We start from the raw sequence: 18,510 nt of genomic DNA on the forward strand, positions 1-18,510 counted from the left end.
AATAAATACATAACAATAGAAAATACCCTAGAATGAGAATTATGATGTTTTTCAAAGGAATGGTAGAATAATGATCACAAGACACTGAATACAAAAATCAAACTTATTTTGTTTTAATTGCTTTGTACTTCACCATATTATAACATTATGTAAACATTCAAACACAGCTCTTCTGAAGCAGTATTAAATAGTACAAAATTATAGGTTAGACTCAAATATCAATAATACAATAGAACATTTTCGAGCACTTTCAAGAATTTACACATTATGTACATATTATACAACATGGCGCTATGCTACATGTAAATGGCAGTGGGGATGAAGTCTTACAAAACCCTTAAAACATCAGTCCCTAAATCCCTGAATCGCTGTTAGAAAGTCTTTACAATTCAATGCTTTTTTTTACAGACACTCAGATACGCAGTGCAGTTCAGAGATATCGTACTAATAAAATTGTACAATTTGTTTTAAAAAATAATTAAATAAATAACGCTCCCAAATTTCAGGTAAAGTAATGTACGGTTCCACCAGGTCACTCCAGTGCAGCAGTGACACCCTACTGTAATAAACAGGGCCCTCCTAGTGCAATACTGATTAAACTGTACAGAAATGAGTGACAGGATAAATGCCCTGTTATGATATGCGTATTTAACAATTTTTTGGCACTTTTTCCCTATGGTTTATTCTGAATGGGGTTTTATTTATTGTCGGCGGCAGAAGAAGAAGCACAGGGTGAGAGCGAAAGAGCTCCAGACCCCAGTGCGTAGTAACGACGCCTCTACTTGTGCACCTCCGGTCGGGGGGGTGGGGGGGGGGGTGTTTATATCGTATTTTATCGTATTTTATCACCACCTCGCCTGTGTAGTCACCGACTGCATGCCGTTCATGCCTCCCGCGCCCCACTGGGACCGAATTATCCCCTTTTCCCTGTCAAAGTCCCAAACGTTGTCGTAGTCCATTTCCTGGTCGTCCGGTTCTGCGGCCTCCAAAAAAGCGTTGTCTTCTGTAAGGGGGGGGAAAGAGGAAACAGAGACTGTGAGCGTTTGCTGCCAGGACTTATCTTCCGCACCGATCTCACTATTTTTTTTTAAATGGCACCTGTGCCAAGCCCCTATGCCCCGCCCCAGCTCAACCCTATCTGCTGTAAAACGAGCACAGGGTTAAGGCCCGGGGTGCAAGGCAGAACCGAAAATGTGGCAGCCCGCACGTTTCAAGAGCAGGCTCAGGTTCAGGGTCAGTGATGTAACGGCTGAATCCACACTTCTGTGAGGTCATCAGCTTCTGCCATGACACCCATTGCAGTGAGGACCATGGTATGCTCATTTTTCCCCTTTAAATTAGTCATTTAATTGAAGGTACAATTTATATATATAAATGCTGTACATTCGGCTCTAGATTAGCCTTCAATTTGAGAAAATACCAAAGCCCATTTTTCCCCTCCTGAATTAATTGCAACTGATGTAGGCTTTATATAATATAGGCCTTGGAAATTGACATGAAAAAAAAAAACACAGAGGACATGACAGTCTCCGCAGTGGTAGTTATAGCCCTGACTAAAACTAGCCTTTCGAATGGAAGATGGCGCTGCTTTGTGAGCAAAATCATTAGACTCAACTCTAAACGAGCAACAAGCATATGTCGTTACTATCATACACAAATGACACTGTCACAATGCCGAGACAGTTGTGGGTCATTTGCATTTTTTTAAAATGAGCTCCATTTTGGCTCAACCGGTCAGACTGCAAAGGCGAACGCTGAATATCTTGCCGTGGCGGAGGCAGGTAATGACAGGGTATCGCCTGACTTTGGCATGCCCGGCATTCTCACCTTGCGCGTACGCCATCTGATGGCTCTGCGACGAGTAGATCGCCTGTAAAGAGCGAGAAGAAGAAAACTTTCATTCATTTACACAGGGATGAATATAGCCTTGCCTCTCCTCTGTCACTAGATATGTCAGCGAGAATGTGGATAATAGCACCTCGGAAGCCGGTCTTGGACCTGATTCAACCTGAAACCTTTAAAGCCATTTTAGCTTTTCTCCTGAGATTAGACAGGGACCATAATTCCCATTTTTATTTGTACCATGAATGTGGAATTTTCTTGTGAATTAAATGATTTCATTTACTTCATCATATCACTAGTGTTCTAGAACTCCACTGCTGTCAATTACCAGCAGTGATTGTGACATCAGCATTAGAATGTTGAAGTTAAGAGCATTCTAATCACATATTGTGATCTCACACTTCAATGGGTTAAGAGCTCCTACAGGCTGTGCTTAACCTGTACATGTCTGTATATTACTGTACACAATCAGGGAACAGTGGAGAAGGTAGGAGGCGAGACTCAGTTTGGGAGGCGCTTGTGGGCGTGGTTCACTCACCGGTCTGGCGCCGGTGGGCGAGAGCGTCGAGGGCGGAGACAGCAGCTTCAGTCTGGAAACGGCCTTGGCTCTCTGCTCCGACGTCCACTCGGAGCTATCCACGTCCCGCTCCGATTCGGGAAGGTTCTGTCTCCTCCTGCCCAGAGGGGGGGTGCGCAGTCTGAAGGTGGGGGGCAGTACCTGGCCACTCGGATCCTGCATCGACATCTGCCGGCCAGGAAGTGGACACAGTCAGATAAACGTGACCAAAAAAAACATATCACACTTTCCACTGATATTCTCACTAGTGGGATTAACCACAGCTCCTAGTTACAGATACTGCACATGCAGTTGTTTTTACGTATGGTAAATCATTTTAATTCCATATATGAACATATTTTAATATATTATAATAGATATCTATATTATAAGAAGATGTGGGACACAGAAAACGTGTTTACTGGGGGTTCAGTTCATTTTTGGGACTCATTTTGCGGTCCTGCAAACTGCCCAGTCACTCGACTCTTTCTGGGCCGGATCCTCCGTTCGTCTGCCTCGTTAATTATGCAGCTGAATGAATCAATAAGTCATCCGGAGGCAGCGGCCTCCCCCTCGCACACGGGGACCCGGCCGGGCCCAGACGCGCGGGGCGTAGCGAGGCGCGGGAACCCGATCGCCTGACCCACTTACCGCCGGCCTGACGTAGTTGTCCTCCTGCAGGTAGCGGCCCGGGGTGCTGGGGTCGTCGTAGAGCGGGGACAGCGGGCGCCGCGGGGCGCACATGTCGGAGTACCGCTGGGGGCCGGAGAGGTGGTACCTCCCCCCCGACTGGGGCGTGCTCCAGCTGTTGGACTGCGGACGCAGAGAGCAGAGGGCATGAGCCAAGTGACCACAATAATACCACCATTACTCCAAAACAATAGGGGTATAGTATATTGGGAGTCATACTGAAATGATTATGAAATAATAATGAAATAATAGCACTGTGCGTATGTGTGTTTATTATACAGTGTATACATGAAATATACGTACATTAAATAAAATAGCATTATTCCAGTGTGTCACACTGCTCTCTAAATCTGCATTACAGATTATATCATATCCATTGGTTCTAGTAGCTTTATTGGAATTTCTTTTTTTTCTTCAAAATTCTACGTCAGTGTTCTAGAACTCCACTGCTCTCAGTTACCAGTAGTGACTGTGACATCAGCATTAGAATGTTCAGCTAAGAACACTCCAATCACGTATTTGTGATCTCACACGTTAAAGGGTTAAGAGCTCTTTGTATAGAAACATTTTTTTTTTTTAAATCCCCCACCATCACTTCAGCGAGCCATAAGAGAGGAGCTGCTCAGTACCTTCACCAGGAAGTATCTGTCGGCGTGCGCGACCGGGTAGGGCATGTGGTAGACGGGGGAGGCGGGGACCTCGGTGGGGGTGACGGCGTAGGAGAAGCGCTGGAACGGGGCGTGGTAGTCCGGGGCGGGCCTCACGCGGTGGGAGAAGCTGTTGCTCCTGACGCCGTGCCGCGCCGACGTCTGGGTGTCCGTGGAGCCGGGCCTGCTGGGAAGGTACTGCGCGCACAACACACAGACACAGAGGAGACACAAACATGGAGGTCAGGGGTGAGAGGTCATAGGTCAGCGCTGATGTTTCTAAACACCACCCCCCACCCCTACCCCCGGGGCAAGCCCTGCTCTTGCGTTGCACGCAGTGCGGCTGACACCGTTTCCGTGGAAATTTTCCCTCTGGATATTCGGATCGTAGTTTACATCTCGGCACTTTTTATCCAGGCTGACGCACGCTGATGACTCAGTGTTTTCGTTTTGCATGCGATCCCTTTGTACAGCTGGGTATTTCAGCCCAAAGCACCTTGGGTAAAAAAAAAAGCACCCCGCTCTGAGCTCTTGCTCGAGGGCGCAACGGAAGCGCCTTGGCTGGAAACCGAACCCTCTGAACCTTCAGAGTCACAAGCCCGATTCCCACCGATATAATGCACCGCACAAGCGCTGTGAGACGTGAGGGCCATATCAGATGACATCACACAGGCTGATTTATTAACCTCACAGGCGTGCTCACAGGCAGTTCGTCTGCTCTGGGTTTATCACTTTATTAAGGCATCCCCTCTGCTTTTTTTTTTACGCGATTGAAACGCACACTAGCAGGAGTGTAACTGGAACCAGAGAATGTTCCGGATCAAGCGTCTCGTGTTTTTCCGTGTGAGCACCCCGTCCTTTCCATTGTAAGCCCACGGACCGTCCACAAGAGAAGCTGGCCCAAGACTTGTCACCAAACAAACAGTGAAAATGCACTAATTAAGCAGGTGTTTTTCAGTACAGCTCATTACTACATGGTTGTAATTGTTTGAATGGAAGAACAATTATACAATCTTTTTTGTAGAGAAGTTAATAAAAAAAGATTTTTTTTTAAATTATGTTTAATGGTTTCCTTAAATTTGTATCCCCACTGTGGGTTTGACTCTATTCAAAAATAAGTTTCAAATTTTATTGTTTTTTTGTTTTGTTTGTTTTAAACCATTTTCTGAATTGCTACTGCATATACATGCCATAGTAACAGGTAACAGGTGAATGCCTTGGTCATCATGAACATTTTTGAAATTACAAATGCTTTTCCATTTTAAACACCTGACCCGAGGAACACGCAGTTATAGATCGTTATCAGAGAGATAATATGCATGCACGCGTGCGGTTACGCACTTCTAGGCTACTGCAACCCTTGCACAGTTCACCTGTCCTGTGGAAAACTGCACTACCCAAGAAAACACTATTTGCTAATTATATTTACCTTGAAGGCAGTAGAAGAATGCAGCCTTTCGAACAATATTGATTCAACTGAACGCACTGCATCTATCAGACAGAGGGGCTCTGTGTTGCTTAAAATATCTCTCGTGCCTCATGTGTACACTTCTTCTAAGGAACACAGTGTCAAGGACCATTAGTAATAATCTAAAAAATGTATTAACGTCCTCCCTCTGTGTCCTCAATCACGTGTTGTCGTAAAGTAAAGTATGGGGCGACATAGCTCAGGAGGTAAGAGCGGTTGTCTGGCAGTCGGAGGGTTGCCGGTTCGGTCCCCTGCCCTGGGCGTGTCGAAGTGTCCCCGAGCAAGACACCTAGCCCCCTAACTGCTCTGGCGAATGAGAGGCATCGATCGCAAAGCGCTTTGGACAAAAGCGCTATATAAATGCAGTCCATTTGCCGTTTGCCATAGTAAAGCACGTCAATTCAACCGTGGACGTTAGATAGCCGTACTCACACACAGGGGCTCCATGTACCCGGCAGACAAGGGGCTCTCCAAATGGTTCTGGAATTTCAGCTCCAAGGAGCCCCGCCCCGTCTGGGAGAGCCTGTGCGCCTCCGCCAGGGCCTGGGCGCTGGTCCCGCTGCACCTGTCGAACTGCCCCGTGGCCTGGAGGAAAACGACGAGCGGTGAGCACACAACGCACCTTACAGTAAATTTTTTTTTTTTTTTTTTTTTATCGAGTTGCATTTTAGGTTAGGAGATAAAACGGCACAAAATTACAATGACCCGTTCACCGCTGCCTTGCAGTAGGGTAGGCTTCTGGGCGGGGCTTACCGTTCTCTTGGTTGGATTGTCGATGATGTCATAGACCGGCGGTGGGGGGATGTGCACGGGGACGTACGAGGCTTTGAAATGGTGAATCCAGTCATGGAACTCTTTCTTGTCCAGACAGGACACGATGATGGGGTTAATCAGCTTCCCTGAAACCAGACACAGGGAATGGGTCATTTACAGAAACCTGCTGATGCCGTACCTCATGTATGATTGCACAGTCTCTTTACAGTAAATTACAACTTAGATAAACTACTTTTTTACCAGAAAACATGAATATGTTATATTTGCCATTAAAAAAAACAAAACTAATTGTTACCTTCAATCATAAAAGTGTTTGGCCTCACATCTTGGCATGGTGTGGTGACTGTGATCATGTTGAGAGGCAGCTTGCCCTGCAATCACACAATTAATGAAGCAAAACAAAACAAAAAAAAGAAACACAGGAACAACCTGTCAAAACAACCACGTCAGACAGGCGAAAAAAGAGAAAAATGACTTGCCTGGTTCATAGTGGAGAAACATTATGAAACACAGAAAAGGATTTTTTTTTTTGAAGCTCACCTTGTAGAAGAGGCCGTTTCGCTCCTCAGACAGAATGATGAGGGTGGCGGGATACATCACCAGCAGTCGGTCATACTGCTCCTGTAGAGACAGGGCGTTCAACATCGACATTAATATTAAAGTTCACCAAACAAAGGTCAAAGGTCAACAGTTGCATGGTCAAGATCATGGTGCCCATCAGGGACGCAGCTATGAAGCCTGGGACAAATATATATTAGGACCCCCCCCCTCCTCAATATACTTATTTTGTAACTAATTAAAAAATAGTTACACCCCATATCCCGGGCCCCCTCTCAGGCCCCGGACAAAGTGTCCCATTTGTCCCCAAATATCTGGCGCCCTGTTGCCCATCTGCGGCCCTGTTGCTCATTGCTACATTACAGGCATTGAGCAGACGCTCTTATCCAGAGCGACTTACACAACTTTTACATAGCATTTTACATCGTATCCATTTATACAGCTGGATATATACTGAAGCAATGCAGGTTAAGTACCTTGCTGAAGGGTACAACGGCAGTGTCCTACCCGGGAATCGAACCTGCGACCTTTCGGTTACAAGCCCAGTTCCTTACCCACTGTGCTACACTCCTGCTAGATAAGTCCACACCTCCACAACCTCCACCGCGTCGCGTTTCACCGAGATGCGCACGGTTCTCACGAAAAAACCTGTCCCGGAGACAGGAAGGTGAGGCTTTCCTGAACCCCCCCCCCCCCTTCCCCCCTCGCCCTCAGGCTGGCCCGAAGCGGTTATGTAACCCCGCTGCGGCAACCCAAACGCCGGAAGTGGTCGGCGGAGGCGGAGGAGGAGGAGGAGGAGGAGGAGGAGGAGGAGGAGGAGCGCTCCATTCATCGCCGGGTACGCGCGGAGACCGAGCTCCCTCACCTCACCGCGCTCCGGAGCGCTCTTCCTCCTCCTGAGAGGACGGGTGCGTCGGTGAGCCAGGTGACATTCCACCTGCCAGGTGAGTCACGGGAAGGGTAACTGGTTTACACTCCCTTCGTCGGAGAGCGTTCTTTCTCACACTCTCTGCACAAAGGGGCTGCTTAAGGCTTCCTCACGCCCAAAAAAATTAAATAAATAAATAAAGATAAAATAATAGGGCGCCGGGAACCGGTGTCCTTTCTGATCGGCCGATTTGTATATTTCTCTGGCAGAGGCGCAGCCTTGGCTTCTGACACGGGACTCAGGCCAAGCCTTCAGTTACTCTGCTATCCATGCCAAGCCTGAAAACGTTAGGGGCAGGGCTGGGGGCTAGTGTTAAGGTGAGGGTTAAGGTGACGGTTAGGGGTCAGGGTTAAGGTTAGGGGGCTAGTGTTAATGTCAGTGTTGGGGTTAATGTTAGCTTTAGGGGCTAGTGTTAAGGTCAGTGTTAGGGTTAGGGGCTGGTGTTAAGGTGAGGGTTAGGATTATGGTGAGAGTTAGGGGTTAGGGTTAAGGTGAGGGTTAAGGTTAGGGGTTAGTGTTAAGGTCAGTGTTAGTATGTGAGGTTAGGGGCTGGTGTTAAGGTCAGTGTTAGGGTTAGGGGCTGGTGTTAAGGTCAGTGTTAGGGTTAAGGTGAGCGTTAGAGTTAAGGTGAGGGTTCAGGTTAAGCCTGAAAGGGCCGCAGGAAGGTCAGTGTCTGTGTCTTGCGGAGCCAGCTCGGCCTGTTCCTGCAGCAGGCAGCAGCGAGCCACTCGCTCATCGCACTCTCAAGGAGTTAGGCTGGGTCCTCATTGCGCAACAGCGGGAATGTCTGTGCGCTACGTATTTCGGGGGGGGAGGGAGGGGGTGGATCTTCTGATAACAGCCACTGCGTAGCCCTGCGTAACTTTTTACTTCACACACTCATTTGTCGATGTGTCATAGCACGTGTGTGTCACGGTAATTAGGGTAATATTCCACATTAACCTCTGGTTATACCATTCACGTTTAAACAGGAAATACATACAAATTTGTCGAATTCACATCTCTATGCCATTTTAACAACTGACTTTTGTTATCCAACGTAATTAACCATTCTTTCATTTTAGCTGAATCTGTATTCCTCTGACGGTAGATTCCAATTCACACAAAGTGTGATATTGGTACGGTGTTAAATCCTATCTAGTCTGTAGGTAATCAGAGCACTCATTTAGTCAGGAAAATGGCGAGCATTGTTGGGCTGAATGGCCTGTTCTCGTTGTTATGTAATGTCATGATAGCTTCACTGTCCTCTTAAAACCCAGCATATAATTTTTTTTATCCCATGTAGGGGACAAGGGACAATCAATAAAAATAAAAATAAAATAACATTTTTGAGAATGTCTTCACTGAAACAGTTAAATTCAAATGCCTGAGCTGTTCTCTGCCTGGGTCTCAGGAGTTTCAACGTCAGCCTGTGGGGAAACGACAGGGAGGTTTATGGGAAACGCGGTTCCTACCTGACAGGGCACGTGCTGCAGCTGCACTTTGGTGACGTAGACGATGGGGCCCAGGGACTCCCGCTGGGAGCCCTCCCAGTCGTAAATGGGCTCGTTCCTCACCGAATTCCTCAGCTGCTCCCGGCCCGCGACCCTGTCCCGAACGCTCTGGAGGTTACACAAACAGGAAGACACTCGAGTTAGCGAGGTTCTGAGCCGCGAAATAACAACACAGACAGAGGCCCGCGTACACGGAACACGGAACGTGGGCAAAAAGGCGCGCGCGATAAGCACTGACAGGGCAGACTCCGAGTGGCACCAGCCAGATTTCTCTTATCTCGAGCGTTATGAAATGAGCGCATGAATCACACATAGACAGACCAATAGTCAAATAAATATATTCAGCGTTGCGTGCCCGAATACTGGCACCGGGTGCCTTTTTTTTATGCATTACTCATCATGTCATGATCCATACAGAGCAGTTCAGACGCTCGCAGTCCCTTCCCCCGTTATCAGACGCATCTGTTGTTTATCTCGGGCAGTGTCGGTTATAGTCGGCTGGTTTGTTTTGTGTGATCAGACACAGGTACTGTTAATCTCGGGGCAGTGCCGGTTAGAGTCGGCTGGTTTGTTTTGTGTGATCAGACACTTGTAACAGCACTTCCTGGTGAGAGCCACAGAAGACACGCCAAAACGCACTCATCCGTTTATTGTGGCTGCTCTCCGGTCACCGCCTCGGCCGCTCCTCGGGGAAAATCCCAGAGAGCGAAATGGCGGGAACCGGAGTTACTCATCTCTCGCTTGGCACATACTTTCTCTGTCTCTCTGTCCTTCTCTCTCTCCCCCCTCTCACTCCCTCTCTCGTCCTCCCTCTCCCCCCACTCTCCTTCCCTCTCTCTCTCTCTCTCCTCTCTCTGTCCCTCTGTCTCCCTGTCTCTCTCCCTCCCTCCCACCCTCCCTCCCTCTCTCTCTCACTGTGTCTCTGTCTCATTCTCTCTCTTTCCCCTCTCTCCCACCTGTCTGTCTCCCTCCGTCTCTCTCCCTCTCTCAGTCTCTCCATTTCTCTGTTTCCCTCTCTCTCTCACGTTGCCCTTTGTTGTTCTGACCCTTGTTCAGAAGCTGAATTCCCACTTTTTTTTCTCATTTTGTCCTCGCACATTTGAGGGACGGCACGGGGAACTCAAAAGCGCGCGGGGGGGGGGGTTAGGGGTGAACGGAAGGAGGCGTAACCCGTACCTTCACCCTGGCGTAGGTCTTGGTTTCGGGGGTGGCCACGGTTCCCCCGCTGCCTTCCACGTGCTCTCTCAGGTGGGCCATCCAGGTGTCCAGCGCCCCTTGGGTGGAGCAGAAGACCACGATGGGGTTCAAGCCGATGCCTGTGGAGGCCAACAAGAACAGAATCAGAGTTCGGCCCCCAGAGAATAAGCAAACCGACCTGCTTCCTCAGAGTGAGAGACAGGCGAGCCACTAATATCATTTTTAAAATACAAAATGATGACTTGACAGAAGTTGGCTGTCAATAATTACACAATCAAGAATGACAAGGATGGCGGTTTAATAAATAAACTAGCTAAACAGCATACCGTATGTTTAAAGAGGGTCTCCACAAAAACAGCCCTCCCAAAAAAATGTGCTTATCTATTGGGACAGAGCTGGAATCTGCCTGTTATCACTCATACATTCCTAAGATAAAGGAACAGATTCCTTTTCCAGACTTCCCATTTTCCGGAAGGGCTGTGTGCATAATTATGAGGTCATGATTTTGAAGCAGTTTAACATGATAAGCAGATATGCACCCGATCACACACACACACACACACACACATGCATACACACATACACACAATCATTCTCTCTCTCTCTCTCTCTCTCACACACACACACACTCACACACATGCATACACACACGCACACAATCATTCTCTCTCTCTCACGCACACATACACACATGCATACACACATACACACAATCATTCTCTCTCTCTCTCTCTCTCTCTCTCACACACACACACGCACACACCTCAGGGTATATAGTAAGTCATTATTTTATTGTTTTTATGTGAATGTCATTAAAATTCCACCAATGGGATGTCATAACTGACTAACAGTTTGTATCACCAATAATCCAGACAGCCAAACAGATTAAACAGCTATCAACAGAGAACCCGCATTTAAAGTGTTCTTAAAGTTGCTGCTTTCGTGCGATCAAAAACACGCATTAAAAGTTAAGGCCCAGTTCTACCTATGTTTTTTATTTTTTCATCTAATGGCCCTATTAGTTTGTTCTTCTGGTCAGACCTGTCAAGACTGTGAATGACTGTTGGCTCACAGCTGTCAGAGAAAACAATGAGAAAAGTCTCATTTGCTTACATTACTATGACATACAGGCATTTGAGAAACTCTCCGAACGCAATTATCTAGTCGCCAAGAAGTCCACTGTTAATAATGAAATAAGCAATTGGCATTCTATGGTGCTTACATACCACTCATTTGTACGCGTTTTGAACCGAGACCAAGTATAAATACACAGGTGCCCATGGCGAAACCATAGAATGATCATGAAAAAAAAAAAAAACCAGATGACTGAAACAAGCTGAAGCACGCATAAACGCCATAAGAACAGCTTCACGGCTCAGGAATGCGAGATAGTGTGGCTGTAACCATGGCAGCCATGGTGTGGCCGTAACCACGGCAGCGATGGGAACGGGGCCCTTCCTGATCGACAGCTGAGTTCAGCGGCACCTGTTAACCAACAACGGGGGCATTGTGTCGCATCCCCGGACAATGCGCCGACTGATCGCAATTAGGGATTTTTGTAGCCAGGCTGTAGCAGGAAACGCGTGGTGTTATAGTGCCTTTGAACCCGTGAAACGTGTTATGTCAGCCTATAATGCCCAGATTTACTTTTATGAATAAGAGCATTAAAGCCAAGATAGCCCATGGACCATAACTTAAAAAAAAAAAAAGATTAGATATGTCAGCATAACAAAATATTTTTACTTTTTGTCTTTGCGGTTCTTTACTGTTGATCTAACATTTTGGGACTTCAGGAAATATCAACCTCCAACTAGAGTGAATGTTCTGGGAAAAAATGCCAGTGTGGACAACTGGACGGATAAGTGGATGTGATAAGCTTTAAACTGACGGTAATGATGTGCATATTTGGAAAACTGAGCAGTTTTTCGTAGAAAAACGCACACGAACTTTTTTTTACAATTAAAAAACACAAAACTGGCGCATATTTATATTTTTAATTCGCGGTTATTTTCATTTTGTGGTTGCGTGCTACTGCAGAGGCTAAGAAACCGGGGCGTAACCAGAACATTTCAGGCCAGAATTCCAATCGCAGCGCTACTTTATCCTTGAGCGAGGTGCACTTCAATGGCTGCACAAACACACTAATCAAATACGAGCTCTGCGGGTCATTCGACTGCACAGGAACACTAGCCGAGCAAATACACAAAAGAAGCGAAGAGTTCCTAAAGGAAAGGCGTTCGGCTCGAAGGACTGCGATGCGCCGAAAAATGATTTTAATGTGAAGCCCGTCCCTGCTCACCATTTATCTGGAATGCAAACGGGTTTGGCTCGTTGCTGCCGTTCTGCAGTTGGCAGATAGTGAGTTCCTTCAGCGGAAGAGTTCCCTGTATGAACACAAAAAAAGAGTCGGTTCAGACAGAATCACATCGCATTCCTACATTACCCTTACAGGAATTAAGTACATAAAAGTCTGCCTTAAGTACACTTTTTCCTGAACTAAATCCCCAGTAGTGTACTTAAAAGCGCACTTTCACTTTTCTTTCCAGAACAAAAGAGTTTTAGATCACAGTTTAAACTACTTTTAAAGTCCACCAATTTAGGATACAAAGTAGTTAATCAGTGGTATACTTGTTGTATTGTTCCAGGAAATACTTTAAGTATACTTAAAATGGGCCAATTTTCTAAAGTACTTTAAAAAGACCTGTAAAAATAAACTTGATAAACTCAGGTATTCTTGAAAAAAAAAAACATTTTCATGCACTACTTGACTGTAATCATCAGTTTGCATCACCAATGTGAAAATATCATGCAATGCCGTGACAGCAATCCTGGCATAACTGACCAGCACACTGAAGCCGTTGCTAAAGAGGCTTTTAAATCTAACTGAATTCAGTTATTTTTCATTTTCATCTAAATAAGGTCATTGGCCCTCAATCACAGTGCTCTTCTTAAATTATTCTTACACTTGTTCTTAAAAATGTTCCTACAAAAAACAATATGAGATTCATGACACCTGCAGTTTTTGTGCATATCCCAGGTGTACGAGATGATGAACGCTGGCTGTTTGTAAAGTTTTATGTGCAATCCTGTTTATGTGATTTGCATAAGGAAACAGCCACGAACAAATACAGATCAGAAGAAAAAAAAAATAAATAAAGAATGACGAAATGTTCTCGGAAACATTCTTAAACGCAGTTCACGCTCAAATGTGATCGTGTGCATGTTTCGTGAAGGAGGCCCATTGAGAGCAGACATTTCTTCTTTGCAGAAGAATACAAGGGGTGTGGATTGACATTCTGCAGTCAATTGTTATTTGGTTCGTGTAATCAGAGCATGAACACGGAGACAGAGACACAAAGGGAGCAAAATACCTGGAGCAACTGCTCAGCCACACCCATTACATTACATTACAGGCATTTAGCAGACGCTCTTATCCAGAGCGACTTATACAACTTTTACATAGCATTTTACATTGTATCCATTTATACAGCTGGATATATCACTGAAGCAATTCCGGTTAAGGGTACAACGGCAGTGTCCTTACCCGGGAATCGAACCTGCAACCTTTCGGTTACAAGCCCAGTTCCTTACCCACTGTGCTACACACCCCTCCCAGAAAGTGAACATGGACTCACGCACAATCACTTACGACCGTGGTGACCGACCCGGTTCCTGGAGATCTACCGTCCTGGTGAGGTTTTTCAATTCAACCATAATTTGCCACACCTGATTCTACCCAATTAGCAGCTCGAGGAGATCTCTAGCTGTTGAGTGAGGTGTGGGGCTTTGTTAGAGTTGGAGCTGGAAAATCTACAGGACGGTAGACCTCCAGGAACAGGGTTGGTTACCATGGAGTTACAGGCAGGGCCGGCCCGACCCAATAAACGAAGTAAATATTTGTTTAGGGCCCCGCGATTGGTTCGGGGCCCCCTCCCTCCAAGATAATAATTTTTCTTTTTATTATTTTTTTCCATTTTGTGTTCCCTAAGACAATGGCTTTTTCATTCATCTAAATATATTTCTATTGGTGCCAGATCTTGCTGGCTGGGACTTGGGGGGGGGAGGGGGTGGTTTTCGACCGAAACAGAGGGACCCATATAGACTTTTTGTTTAGGGCCCCCAAAAACCTTGGGACGGCCCTGGTTACAAGACAGAGTTGACGAGGATGTTCCCCAAGCCTAAAGAACCATTATAGCGCAACCCTCCACTGCTTATTTAACCACTGAGAACTAGTCCTTACTGCTGTCTGTAGACAAATGTGCCAAGGAAAATGGGTAGTTAAGGGTTTTGCTTTGCTTCCTTTTTTATATAACACTGGCATAGATTGTCCATTAAATTCCTTTCTAGTTTGATCTCTTTGCAAAGGATTCCCTCGTCTGGCAGTGAGTACGTGAAGAAACACAACCGAATTAAACATTCTCTTCTAGTAAAATATATATGAAAATAGCTTTTCAAAATGTCTGCAACTAGTGCCAGTGAACCAGAAAACTGGGGCAAATTTCCACAACCCCGTTCCGGGGGCACGGGTGAGTAGAACGTGAGTAGAAGCTCACCTGGTAGGTGAGCCCGGTGGTGTTGTTGGAGACGAAATGTAGGTGTGTCTGGAAGAGGTCCAGGTAGCAGTCGTGGATGTCCTGTGGGCAGAAGAGTTAAGCGTTTTTTATTAACCGACGACAAACGTAACGTTTGCGGTTCACGTTTATTTATCTTAGTCAGATATTGATGACTGGCGTTGCCTCTCCGCTTTCCCAGAACCAACGGCGTCTGTTACAAAACTGTGGTTTGCCCCCGGTGACTTCATCCAGGATTGTTTTCTTCTCTCTTCCCGGCGAGGCCCGCGATTCGAGCGCTCATTGGAGGAAATGCGATTCCCATGCTCCACAGCCTCGGTGTGCTGCCATATCAGAGGCCCGATCTGAAGTGCCTTTTTTTTTTTCCAGGGTGACTGCGAAGCAGGGAGATGTTTCACAACCCTGCGTGTTCAGACACGGACTGCGGTCCCGTCCCCCCCACCCCACCCCCACCCTGGACTCTTCAGTTAAATCCCATTACGTCAGTCTCCAGCGAGAGAATTCACACGATTGCAATAACAGTCACACTCTGTACTTGACGTCTGTGTTTATTTTTATTTATTTATTTATATTTTGTTTGCCTTGGCCAATAATAACTTATTACCTTCCCGTCGACCGTAATTTCCAAATCAAGTGAGAAATCTTAGGCCTAGAAGCCTGGGTTACCAATATCATGCTATTGTCGCACCCTTAAATAATGGGTCAATTCATCTGCGTCTGGGAAATAAATAGTGAAGATTAATTTAAGGTTAGTGTGGTAATTTTGTTGCCTTGACATCTTAGTCTTGGAGCAGTCAGTGGCAATATTTAATAAAACAAGGTCTGCCTGTTTGAATGGTTGGTCACATGCTCTGCACTTGCCTTTGAAATATGGTATTTAGATTTGTGTTGAGGATTTTTTTTGTTTAGGATTTTGGTTTCTTGTTATCAATGTGTTTGTCCCCCATTTTGAACGTTGTTCTGGTTTTGCTGTTCTGGTGGTATTTAAAAATAAATTTTGAAGAAATACTAAAAAAAAAAAAAAAGCGCTCATGTCGCAAGATCACGGAGAAAAATTTCCATTCGTTGACAAAGACGTTGCGCAGAATGGTGGTGCTCAAAGAACAGAGTTGCCAACACTTGATCCATGACACGGCGTTCGGTCATCACTGCGCACGTGCAGTACGTTGGTCTACGGGGTCAGCCTCACCTGGCAGTGGAGAAACCGGAAGCGCACTTTGGAGCTGTGGATCAGCCTCCCGTAGTTCTTCACGTTGATGCTGCTCTTCTTCCACCCGCCAGAGGCGTCGTAGGCGAACGGCGGAGGGTCCCATTTGATGTTCTGTATCGTCTCAATGTCCTTCTTTGACATCTCCTGCAGCCAAGAGCATTTGGGTCATAAAATTATGATTATTATTATTATTGTCATCAGCAGCAGCATTACATTAAACATTAGCAGCACAAGCAGCAGCAGTAGTAGTATTACTAGCAATAGTAGTTTTTTTAAATCATTTTCATATTTGTTGAATAAATGCAAATTCAGGTGTACAAAATGTAAGTATTTGATAAGTACATATAACACATGTAACAAACAAAGGAACGTGTGTTTCATAATGCGCTGAAGTGTTAGTTTGTGGGGTGCAGGGGCCCTCACCGTCTCGGGCGTAACGGTGGACATGATGTTGATGATGCTGTTGGACTTCTCCGGTCCTTCATCTGAGTCCTTCGTCCAAAATTTCCGACTGTAGCCCACAGGAGAGACGATCAGCCATTAGCGCATGTCATCACTCTTATTCAAAGGACAGCGTTATCGTCGTCATCATTTGCTACGTTCATACACAATCCCTTTCCGTTTCCTGAGCACATTGGAACAAGTGCCGTTTCGCCAGTGCGGGAAGCCCCGTGGGTTTTCTCGCGCTTAAATGAGACGTGTATATTGCATGGGTTTTTTTTTTTTTTTTTTCACTGACTGCTTTGCATTACAAATGGGGACCTGCTGCAGCCATTTTAAATGATTGCTTTTGATTAAGCTGCATTCACCATACAAAACCATTGGACTCTTCATGATAGCAGAGAATACGTGCTGAATTCAGAATTTTGCATTGCACACCCTTTTCCCGCAATGCTGGTGCTTGTTACAAGAGAGTAACTGAACGCCGATTCTAGTTTTCCCTCAATTACTTGCCATTCAAATCAGTGGGACAATACAACTCTTGATTCTGACAGAGGACGTGGGCAATTGGCTCTGGTATCAATGAATTCCTTTGTCACATTTGACCTCCATGTATACTATTCACATAAAGAAACTAACATCAAACCCACCCAAATCACTCGATCAAAACGGCTGACAACGTTCAACCGCCAGCTTCTGTCTGTCATCCCGTGCTGACTGCCACTCGGCAAATTGCATTTAACTGCCACAAACCACACGGGTTCATTCACGCTGAGAATGTAAAGAATTTTTCAAACAAGCGATGAAAATACAACGATAAATAATCGCAAACAAATAACACTGGTGAACCTAAAAATCTACACGTAGAAAATTTAGAGCAGACACGTGCTAGAATTCTACAGAGAATCCGGAGAGTTCGTAACAGTTAGTGACAAATAAGAATGACAAACTTATGGCAGACATCACTGATGAGCAGTGGCCTTCTCGGGAATGGCCGATATGAAGCGGACAGGTAGATTAATTGTAACTGGTCTCCATGGAATGAGCAACGACCAATTTTGCTGGTCCACTGAGATGGAAACTTTCTGGGCTTGCTGTAAGCAGGGTGAATTTAAATGGGATAAGACGATTCTAAGAGTGCTAGCTTCATTACGACAGTGAAGCGCCCGTCTCAAGTAATACGACAGAGGAGACGCTGAAGTAACCTGAGGTGATGACACACTAAACTTTCGTGCGCAATATTCCGCGACAACCTCAGAAGCATTTGGGAGACCTGGAGCTCGCGCGGATAAGCATCAACCACATAAACAAACTGAGGGACGAGGGTCGTTGGTTTATTTGCATGGACCCGTATCGCTGGCTTCACTGACACCAACGCTTAATTCGTTAACATTTTCTTTCTTCTTCAATGAAATCAATAGATCAAAATTTGAAAAAAAGAAAACATAAATAAAAATAGCAAGAAACCACGAATAACTGCACTTTTTGAGTAGGCTACTGAGGAGAAGTAAGGAACTAATCATTCGAGACTTATAAGCCTACTTAAGAGCAACTCAGCCCAGCCCCACTAAAATAGTTCACACAGCAAGCAAACCACAACTGTGTGTTCCACAACAGATTTAAACAGAACATGCCTCTGATTGTATTCCGAAACAATATACCAGTGTATGTGTAATCCAGACCATAGCTTCTAACAATATCAATGTAAGCTTAAAACTTACAAACTCGATTACACTGGTTGAATGACGTGCCGCAAAACCATTTCTGAATAAACAAGAGCAGGGCAAACACATGCGATGACAGAAGTGGATAAGAACGCAAAAGAGAGGAGAAAAGTGGTTACTGTAAAGCACATGGGTTCCTACCTGCTCCTTCGTTTAAAACTTCTCCTGAAACTGTGTTGAGGGACACATGACGCGGTGTTCCCCATGATGTCCCGATGTCCGTGTACGCGTCTCTTCTGATTCGGAATAAACTGTATCCTCTGTGCGATTGTTTTTTTTTCTTCTTCTTTTCTTTATTCACTGTAATCCAGGCAACGGTGCGTTCACAGACAGGCTGAAGTAGATTCTGGCAGGACAGAACGGTGAGAGAGTTTGTATAGCTGGCAGCGCGTGACACGGCGATGTGAGGGC

The 18,510-nt window shown here is 45.7% G+C and overlaps 1 protein-coding gene across 2 annotated transcripts; it reads right to left on the bottom strand.

The window, feature by feature from the left end:
* Positions 1–1,050: 1,050 nt before the first annotated feature.
* LOC135235350 (probable pleckstrin homology domain-containing family N member 1) lies at positions 1,051–18,510 on the bottom strand. 2 transcript variants are annotated; one of them, XM_064300764.1, is made up of 15 exons: positions 18,241–18,510; positions 16,358–16,445; positions 15,914–16,078; positions 14,707–14,787; positions 12,453–12,537; positions 10,133–10,272; positions 8,918–9,064; positions 6,518–6,598; positions 6,273–6,348; positions 5,957–6,102; positions 5,636–5,788; positions 3,718–3,933; positions 3,050–3,211; positions 2,381–2,587; positions 1,051–1,870 (listed from the first exon to the last, which is right to left on the bottom strand). In XM_064300764.1, the coding sequence occupies exons 1-15, from the start codon at positions 18,303–18,305 to the stop codon at positions 1,727–1,729; spliced, it is 1,956 nt and encodes a 651-aa protein (XP_064156834.1). In that variant the 5' UTR covers positions 18,306–18,510; the 3' UTR covers positions 1,051–1,726. The 2 variants fall into 2 exon arrangements, with proteins under 2 accessions (XP_064156834.1, XP_064156835.1); XM_064300765.1 differs by lacking the exon at positions 18,241–18,510 and adding an exon at positions 17,026–17,225 and having other exon boundaries at positions 1,052–1,870.

This window comes from Anguilla rostrata, chromosome 11 (genome assembly GCF_018555375.3).
Source record: "Anguilla rostrata isolate EN2019 chromosome 11, ASM1855537v3, whole genome shotgun sequence".
Classification (NCBI taxonomy): Eukaryota; Metazoa; Chordata; class Actinopteri; order Anguilliformes; family Anguillidae; genus Anguilla; species Anguilla rostrata.